This window comes from Mastomys coucha, unplaced genomic scaffold (genome assembly GCF_008632895.1).
Source record: "Mastomys coucha isolate ucsf_1 unplaced genomic scaffold, UCSF_Mcou_1 pScaffold5, whole genome shotgun sequence".
Lineage (NCBI taxonomy): Eukaryota > Metazoa > Chordata > Mammalia > Rodentia > Muridae > Mastomys > Mastomys coucha.
The window spans coordinates 44,413,230-44,423,694 of record NW_022196911.1 but is presented as its reverse complement, the minus strand read 5'-3'; the positions used below and the strand labels follow the sequence as shown (position 1 = coordinate 44,423,694).

Genomic DNA, 10,465 nt, shown 5'->3' with positions numbered 1-10,465 from the left:
TGCCAAATGAGGATTGCTTTCATGTAAATATTTTCCTAAAACACTAGATAAAGTCTTAGTTTGGATCCTAATTGGTTCTAAGTTTGTTTCACAGTGAGTTTTGAAGACAAAACGCATGTCACTTAGGTTAAGGCTCACTCAGTAAGGAACAAACTCCCCATCATGTAAAAGTACCACACCAACAGTGCTGGAATGAAGCACGTCACAATTGTCCAACAAAAATGATGGCCAGTGGGAAGGTGGGTGACAAAGGTGTACCTCCAAGGCCAGCTGAAAACCCTGTCCCAGCATCCATAAGAAAAGTTCATTAGGAAGGGCCAGAATCTTACATAGCCACAGACAGACTGACAATATAGGCAAGATGTATAAAATTAAACTCATTCTTTCTAAAGCTGGTTCATTTGCATAAACCTCTGTGCAACCCAACCCTAAAGAGGATATCTCCTGAAGGAACCCAGAAGAAGAGGAGACACAAAGAGTGTAAGAGCTAGAGGGGATGGAGGACACCAAAGAGACAAAGCCTTCTACATCAACAGGATAGATGTATAGGGTAACTCACAGAGACAGAGGCAGCATGCACAGGGCCTGCACCAGATGGGGTCCTAGAGCTGAAAGAAGTGGACATGTGCCCTCACTCTTAACCCAGAAGCTGTGTCCAATTGATAATCAAATGAAATTCAGTTTCTTCCAAGGGAGTCTCACTGGGGAAACCAACTACTCTTAAGGGTAGGCTGCATGCCAGGAAGTAGATGGCCAACAGGAAATGAACCCAATGGCACCTTTGGAGTCTCCTTGTCTTCTAGTGTAGTGTCAGGGTGATTTTTTTTTAACTTTACCTTATTTTTAATTTCTATGTTATTATTTATGTGTGTGTACATATGTGTTTTTTTCTCCCACACATCTTTTGCATATATATTATGGCTTTCAGTTTAGTGGTTTTATGGAATTCCTGAGTGCGTGAATGAGTGGGTCTCTGTTTCATGTGCTTTCTCTTGAGCTCTTTTTTTTTCCCATGCCCAATTCTGATGTGTTGGTTTTTGCTTTATCTTATTATACTTTATTATTATCCCATAGAAGTCTGTTCGTTTTCTAATGAGAGACAGAAATGGGGTGGATCCCGATAGGAGAAGGAGTGGAGAGGAACTGGGAGGAGTAGAGAGAAGGGAAACCATAATCAGGAAATATTATGTGAGAAAAAAATCTATTTTCAATCAAAGAATAAAAAGACAAAACAAAAACTGTGTGCAAGAGCTACAAAAGCAAAGAACATGCCGCAAAGTTGTCTCATAAAGACAACGATCTTGTATCTGCCTCCTGGAATGAGGCAGCAGCTATCCCTGTTACTACAGGTTACACCCAATGAATCTTCCACACCAACTCTATCACCTATACAGAGACAAATTAATACCGGGTCCTTGGCTCCTGAACTGAATACAGAGAGGCTGTTTTGTTTGGGGCTGAACACTAACAAAACAGGAACAGAATGAAAAACTATTGACTATGAATTGCTTGCGACAGTTTGAACAGTTCATAGTCCCAGCCCCAGCCCCAGCACAACCTGTAAATCCACACCCCGCTTTCTCTGCTAAAATCTTTGTGGCTACAGTGTTTCATGCAGTCTGATCTGCATCTGCAGTACATGCACAAGAGCTGGAAGACAGAGGAAGAGAAGACCTCCAGTAGAAAGCGCTGTGGTACAAGAGACTTTCAGTATGCCTAGTGGGTAGGCTGTTTGTATTACACTCAGCACATATGGTTGGAGGGGGCGGTATTTTGAGGAGCACAATAGCTCCATATGATAACAGCCTTCAAGAACAGCCTGTGGAAAGCACTAAAGTAAGAAGTCCCATTTGCATGATTCGCCAGAGGAATATCTATCTGGTGGCACCCATCTCAGGAGTATTCTGGAAGCCTCTCAGGTCACCTGGGGGAAACTGACTCAATGCATTTCCAGGAATGCTCTTTCAAGGTAAGTTGGGGCTGAGCACTCTGTTTAGGAATCTGGCTCAGATCCTAAGGTTCAGTTTAGTACTGTGAGATAACACTCCCACCTATGCACAATTACTATGGAGTAACAGTCTACTTCCTTATTATCTTTCATTATTTTCGTATTGAGTTGGAAACAAGTGGGAAGGATGTTAACCAAACGTCTTGGTTAGAGGTGGGACTATGTCTACCTCTCCCTCTCAGGGAGTCTGGCTGGTTTGAACTTGTGTACGTGCTGTGCATGCTGTCACTGTCCATATGAGTCCATATGTGTATCAGTCCAAAGGTCCACCCTTAACTAAGACGCAATTTGTAATTGATGCCCCCGGGAAAGGGGAAATCAGTGTTCCTACTAGGGTATCCTTGAGTATATTAACTGCACTCCAAGGTAGGCCCTATGCCAGAGAGTAGTTTGGCAACATACATTAAACAGACTCCATGGTGTGTGTGTGTGTGTGTGTGTGTGTGTGTGTGTGTGTGTGTGTGTGATGCACACACTTTTTGTTTGGGTTTATTTTTGTACTTTTTGTCTTAATTATTTTTGGTTGCTTGGTTGGTTGATTTGGGGTTTTGTTTTGCTTTGCTTAGAGAAAGAACACAGGTGAGTAAGAGGTAGGGAGGGGGCTGAAGAGATGGCCCAGCAGTTAAGATCACTTAGCTACTCTTCCAGAGATCCTAAGTTCAATTCCCAGCACCCACCTGGAAGCTCATAACTGTCTGTAACTAACTCTAGTTCCACTGGATCTAACACCCTCACACAGATAAACATGCAGACAAAACACCAATGCACATAAAATAAAAATAAATGAATTCTTTTTTAGAAATATTTAAAAAGGGTGGGGAGGATCTGGGAGGAGTTAAGGGAGGGAAAAGAATATGGTCAAAATATATTGTATGGGGGAGAGGGCTAGAGAGATGGCTCAGTGGTTTAAAAAAAAAAAAACCCAATCACAAAAGAACAAATATGGTATGCACTCTCTGATAAATGGTTATTAGTGAAGAAGTCTGGAATACAGGAAGAACAACCCACATTCCACAAGGAACTCAAGAAGAAGGAAGACCAAAAGGTAGACATTTCATTCCTTCTTAAAAGGGGGAATCAAATACCCACGGGAGGAGTTGCCGAGATTAACTATGGAGCAGAGGCTGAAGGAAGGGTAAGCCAGTCTAAATATGGCTGTCTCCTGAGAGACTCTGACAGTGTCTGACTGACACAGATGTAGAGGCTCACAGCCATCCATCGAACTGAGTGCAGGGTCCCCAGTGGGGGAATTGGAGAAGGGACCGATGGAGCGGAGGGGTTTGTAGCCCCTTAGGACGAACAACAACATGAACTAACTAGTACCCTCTGAGCTCCCAGGGTCTCAACCACCAGCCAAGGACTGCACATGGAGGGGTCTGATTGTTCAGGCAGCATGTGTATGGTAGAGGATTGCAAAATCGATCATCAATAGGAGGGGAGGACCTCGGCCCTGTGAAGGTTCTGTGCCCCAGTGTAGGGGAATGCCAGGGCCAGAAAGTGGGAGAGGGCGGGGTGGCAGGCATGGGCAGGGGGGAGGCAACAGGGGTTTGTTTTTGTTTGTTTTTTTGTTTTTTGGAGGGGAAACTGGGAATGGAGAAATTCGCATATAAATAAAGAGAAAAAAAACTGTTCTTCCCAAGGACCCAGGTTCAATTTCCAGCAACCACATGACAGCTCTCAACTCTCTGTAACTCCAGTTCCAGGGGATCCAACACCCTCACACAAACCTACCTAGAGGCAAAACACCAATGCACAAACAAGAATAAATAACTCATTTAAACATGTTGCTGTTTAACAGACCAAATGAAGCTCAAGAAGAAGGAAGACCAAAGCATGGCTACTTCAGTCCTTCTTAGAAGGAGGAACAAAATACTCATGGGAGGAGTTACAGAGACAAATTGTGAATCAGAGACTGAAGGAAAGACCATCCAGAGACTGCCCCACCCAGGGATCCATCCCATATATTGTCACCAAACCTAGACACTATTGTGGATACCAACAAGTGCTTATTGACAGGAGCCTGATATAGCTGTCTCCTGAGACGTTGTGCCACTGCTAGACAAATACAGAGGTGGATGCTCTTAGCCAACCATTGGACTGAGCACAGGGTCCCCAATGGAGGAGCTAGAGGAAGGACCAAAGGAGCTGGAGGAGCTTGCAGCCCCATAGGAAGACCAACAATATGAACCAATCAGTACCCCCAGAGCTCCCAAGGACTAAACTACCAACCAAAGAGTGCACATGGAGTGACCCATGGCTCCGGATGCATATGTAGCAGAGGATGGCCTTGTTGGACATCAATGATAAGAGATACCCTTGGTCCTGAGAAGGCTCAATGCCCCAGTGTAGAGAAATGCCAGCACAGGGAAGGTGGAGAGGGTGGGTTGGTGAGTAGGGGGAGAGGGGATGGAATAGGGGATTTTCAGAGGGGAAACCAGGAAAGGGGATAACATTTGAAATGTAAATAAATAAAATATCTAATAAAAATAAACATATGGTATATGAAAAATTTAGATAAAAATGTTCTTAGATTAGGCTGGAGAAATGGCTCAGCCATTAAAGACTAAGCTCACCCCCAAATAATGCTCATTGATTGTAATCATTAATGATTACATTAAATCAAATTTATCTTCTTGTGTTATATTCTGATAACCTTTCTTTGCTCAAGATAAAAGTTCTATCTAAGTGGGACTGGCATTTGGGAGGCAGAGGCAGGAGGATGTCTGTGAGTCTGAGATCCTGTATAGTGAGATAGCTTGTCTCAGAGACAGAGAGAGAGAGACGGGGAAGGGAAGGAGAAAGAGGAGGAGGAAGAAGAGGAGGAGAGGGAAAAGGAAGAAGAGGGGAGAAGGGAAAGATAAGAAGCCCTACCAACACTTTAGATTCTTAAGCACAGACTCACACTGAAAGTTGTCCATGACAAGAAATTAGTAAGTAGGACAAGCCATGATTAAAATGAGACCTTCTGTTCTGAGCATGAAAATCTTTCCCACTCACTCCTAAAAATATATCCCAATGCAGATAAAATAGAAGAAATGAGCAGTAAGCAAAAATGGCTGTCCCCTGAGACAGTTCTCTTCTTAATTGTTGTATAGAGTTTCATGACATCAAAATTTTGCACTTTGACTATTATGTTTTGAGAAAGAAGTCACAGAACCTTTTTTTTTTTTAATATATCATTTTGTCCTCAAAAAATGAGGCACGGAACACGTGTTTATACAGCTCTGGTGCTATGCAAAAGACTTTCTCGAGTTTTTCACAGTCAAATCCTAGGACAGAAGAGGTGGAGATTTTCAATACCAAAAGATATACATATTGATAGAGCTTGCTTATTAAATTTAATTATTGACAATTTCAGAAAAGTATATAATACAATCCGACTACACTCACCCTCTCCACTGTGTGTGTGTTTGGGAAAATATACTCTAAACTACTTTATTTTCTATTTAACAAGAAGAACAAGAAATGAGAAAATTTATTGCAGATACAACTACACATCAAATGCTGATAGTGATTACTATTGTGCTCATTTTACTGAAAAGGAAACTAACACTAAGGTACAATAGATGCTTGGACCACTCAGAGCTCCAGTAAGGTGTAAGCACAAATATATGTGATAGCAAAGTCCTGGGCTTTTCAGCACGCAGACCAAGGCCATCCGTGGGAAGGTACAGCAGTCTGAGTAAGAACAGCCCCATAGGTACATATATTTGAGTGCATGGTCTCCAGTTGATGAAACTCTTTGGGAAGGATGAGGAGGTCTAACTTTATGGGAAGAGATGTGTCAGTAGAAGCAGGATTTGAGGTTTCTCCAATTGAGTAAATAAACCCATGTCCAAAAGTCACATACTCTATGAAACAGCTCTGTTCATGGTCTGATCATTTTCTCCAAGTATCATAGAAAAGTAAACACTGTGAGAAACTTTTGAAACAGACTCTGATACAGCCCGAATCTGACAAGATCACCAACATTTAGTAACAGCAACAGTAAACATGTGTCCTCTGCCTAGGATCATTCCACCAACCATGTGACATCATGTAAGGACCTGACTTTGCGAAGAGTCATTCAGAATGAATTCTCCCGCTCTGAGCCTCATTCCCCACAACTCCTCACAGTGCACTCTTCTTAACTCAGTTTATTTTTGAAGGCTGTGCAGCAATGAGCACTCGCCCCCTGCTGATCAATGACCAGTGACTTAAAACGAACCATAGGAGCTCCTGGCTTCCAACTTACAAGGAAGGCAGCAAGCCCTGGTGCCCATGGAGGTCATGCTTATTATTTTTGACAGCTTTATAAATGCATAGCTGATTATTTTACCACATGTTATCTTTTCTCATCTCCCTGTCTTTTCCAACGAAACTTTTCTTCTTCACAAGCCCAGAAGGATTATTTCCTAGAAACCTACAGGCTCAATTATCCTGGAGTCAATGCAGAAACAAATTTTTTTTTTTCTACATGGAGTCTGTGCTTCTCCTTAGCATCTTCCACAGAGCCCCCTTTACATCCTTGTTCCTCAACGTATAGATCAGAGGGTTGAGCATGGGGGTGACTATAGTATTAAAAAGGGCAACAAACTTTCCCTCATTCTCAGAATAACTGTCATTTGGTTGCAAATATGTGTAGATGGTTGAGCCATAAAACATAGAAACTACAAGGAGGTGGGATCCACAAGTACCAAAAGCTTTTTTGCGGCCAGATATTGACTTGACCTTCAATACAGCCCTGGCAATGTGTGCATAAGATCCTAGAATCAGTGTCGCGGGGAAAACCAAGATGATAGCTCTCGCCACAAACATCTTGGCCTCTGTTCCAGCTGTATCCTTGCAAGCCAACTTGAGGAACACAGGCATCTCACAGAAGAAATGATTCAGTCGGTGTCCACAGAGCGGCATGGCCATCATGAGACCTGTCTGGATCAGAGAGTTCACGAGGCCCGCTACCCATGATGAGATAGCCAAAGCCTGGCACAGAAGAGGGTGCATAATGGTTGTGTAAAGGAGTGGACGACACACAGCCGCGTAGCGGTCAAAGGCCATCACCACTAGAAGCATACTCTCTGTGGAGCCCAGGGCAAGGACACTGAACAACTGGGCCACACACCTTCTATAGGTGATGGTATGGTCCTGTCCCTCAATATTGATCAGGAGCTGTGGCACAGTGCTTGTGGTATAGCAGAGGTCCAGGAAGGAGAGATGGGAGAGGAAGAAGTACATGGGTGTGTGCAATCGAAGGTCCAGTTGTGACAGAACAATGATGGTGGTGTTGCCAAAAAGAGTTAAGGAGTAGAAAATCAAAACATAGATAAAAAGAATGAGTTCTAATTGAGGCCAGTCTGAGAAGCCCACCAAAATAAAGCCTTTACTTAAACTGGCGTTAAAGCTTCCCATAGCCTCTGATTTGCACAGTAGCACAAGACAATTCAATGCATCCAATGAAGAAAATGGATTAAGACATTGCTCACAGCCTTCTTCAAGCAATGCTAAAACATCTATTTTATTATTCAATACTATTTTATCCAGTGTTCTATTCCAATCTTCTCTTTTATAGACTGAACATCTCTGGATTAGGAATTAACGTCACTGTTTTTTGAACTATAACTCAGTTATTTGTTCCAAGACTTTAGCCTGGCTGCTCTTCAGTCTTGCATCATGACTTTCTTGTTCAAAAGTAAAGAATTGCTTTGAAAGTCCAAGGTCTTAGACTCTACAAGAACACAAATGCCAGCCCAGACTACTACACCCAGCAAAACTCTCAATTACCACAGATGGAGAAAACAAGATATTCCATGACAAAACAAAATTTACACAATATCTTTCCACAAATCCAGCCCTACAAAGGATAATAGAGGGAAAACACCAACATAAGGAGCAAAACTACACCCGAGAAAAAGCAAGAAAATAATCTTTCAACAAACCTAATTCTACCTCTTACAACAATAACAACAGGAAGTAACAATTACTTTTTCTTAATATCTTAATATGAAAATTAATATTAACAACATATCCTAATTGATTGAAATCCAAAATATGAGAAATTAGAAAGTTGTTGACTGTCATCCAATGGTCTCTCTAATTTGGTGATTGGAGAAATAGGTCCAATATTGTACAATCCATATACACTTTCAGCTTGTTTGTACATGACAGTGTCTTGCTGTGTACCACATAATGGTCTTAAAATCAGGCTTCTCCTATCTCAACTTCTCTATTAGTAGTATTGTTTATTTCATGTTTTTACACTATACTGTGGTTTTCAGAACAGCTTACATATTTCAAAAGTGTTTATACAGCCAAAAGAAACGTAGACAATTAAATTTGGAGGTGGCTCTTAAGAGACTGAATGCTTTGCTTGACGTTTATAACTATTGTATCAAGTTTGAAGAAGAGGACTTTATAAGTTACTCTTTCTCTGAAATGAATGCTTTTCCAAATTATCACAGCCAATGAACCAGATTCTTCCCGTCACCTAATGTCTGTGCCACCCTCCAAGCAGAACCATTGTTCATTGAAACAGTTGATGAATGACTTTATGGGTAGAACATCTTAATACATCAGCATTTCTTAAATGAATGTAACATGTTCTCTGTGGGCTGAGAATAAAGTCACTCACTCAGGTCAAATAGTTTTGACCATAACAAGAAGTCTGTATCACAAAATTGTGCCTACAATTCATTCCTTGGCACAGCAGAACTGTCAACTCTCAGCTTAGCTATGATGGAAGTAAAATCCTTTGGTGATGTGAGGGTCATTGAAGTACAGCCTTATTACAATGAAATCCAAGGTCTAAAAATTGTTCTTATTTTGGGCTTGAACCATAGTAAGAGCCAAGATTTTAAGCTCTACTAAGTAAAAAAAAACAAACAATCAAAAAGACTATATATTTATATTCATTTAAGAAAATACTAGTAGTGATGCATTATTTTAAAATATATAGTTGATATGTTTGGAGTTATTTAAAATTTATATTGAGAAAAATGTATGTATTTTCAGTATTGATGTAGACAAGCATCTACATAAGACTATTAAACTGATTGTTGTTTTATATCAAACAGCTTTAAAATACTCATTTTTATTGTTATAATATTTTATAAATTTTAAAGAATATTACAAAAAAGGTATTGTAGCTGGGAGGAGTTGGGGTACAAAACAAGAATGTGACTTAATTCTATTTACTTAAAATATGTTAACAAATTCACAAAAAAAAAAAAAAATAAAGAAAGAAAGTCCAAGGTCTACATACACACCATAGCATTCTATGTTGTTAACTTTTGTCCCTTTTTTTGATCTATTTGTTAGCTTGTCACAGATCTGAATCCAGGCTCAGGCAGATGGTGATCACAATGTTGACTCCTGGGTCCTCTCGGCCTCCTTCTTCACTATGGATATTGTCAGTTCACCCATCCTAGAGTCACACTCACGGCCACTGCCATCTGTCACAGGACACTGAGAAGAAGTTTCATTTCTTTGGGGAGGGAAATAGCAAGAAATTTGTTCCTTGTGGTGAGTAAGAAGAATGCCCCTCCTTGACCCTGGTTCCTCAACTAAACATGTCTATATTTCAGCTCTACAATAAGATCTTTTTCTCTTCTCTATTCAAACCTTCTTTAAACTATTTATTTCTAGCTCCTCCTGTACATTTGATGACATCCACACTACGTATGTCTGTCTTGCTAAGGGCAACTCTGTAGTAAAAGACAGGGCAATATAAAAATAAAAATTAATGTTTATCATAAAAATAATAGTGAATAAATATTGTTACTGCCTTTTTGGTGCTAAGGGTGACAAATGAGTGTTACCTTCATGTACGATACACCATGGCTATTGAAATGTACTTTTACCTTTTTATCTCATGAAAATGAGTTTCCCCTAAGCCTGCAGATTAATTGCTAACACACTAGTAAATGATGGAATACGATAGACATAAACTATCACTCTCTTCAAGAGGTGGATGCTTCTCATAAACACATAAATAAGATTATATGAAAACATCCCAAAGAGAGAAAAAAAATGAGACTCCAAAGACTAGCCAATGATTGGTCAGAAATGTTTTTGCATACATAACTAGTTCCTCTTTCTGTCAAGTTTAACAAACCAGAATAATGTCATTAATGGTCAATGCTGAACTCAGAGCCTTTAGCTCAGTATCATGTCCCCACAGATCGACTCTATCATGGGCCAGCTATGCCTCCTGCTCTGAAATATATGCTTCTCTGAGTCTCAGCTTGGTAACATGTAAAAAATATGGTAAGAATAGCTTGTTCCAAACAATTGTGGTTGTGGTCACATGAAATAACATATCATGTATATTACAAAATTTTGCTTGTTCTCGCTGTTAATGCTGTTCTGCCTTTAAAACTAACAGTTAACTCATGCAAATGAAGCTGCACAACTCACTCAGGATTGTATGACTGCCACTCACTGCAGTAGCTGGGAAATAACTATCAAAGAAAATTACTGACT

At 40.4% G+C, this 10,465-nt stretch overlaps 1 protein-coding gene across 1 annotated transcript; it reads right to left on the bottom strand.

Moving 5' to 3' along the window:
- Positions 1-6,459: 6,459 nt before the first annotated feature.
- On the bottom strand, positions 6,460-7,396 carry LOC116077422 (olfactory receptor 10-like). Its single transcript, XM_031351947.1, has one exon. It carries the CDS (start codon positions 7,394-7,396, stop codon positions 6,461-6,463), a length of 936 nt encoding a protein of 311 aa, XP_031207807.1. The 3' UTR covers position 6,460.
- Between the last annotated feature and the right edge of the window lie 3,069 nt (positions 7,397-10,465).

Bases quoted from the DNA above. Each gene is read 5' to 3' on its own strand.
- LOC116077422 (XM_031351947.1), bottom strand. From the start codon at position 7,396: ATGGGAAGCTTTAACGCCAGTTTAAGTAAAGGCTTTATTTTGGTGGGC.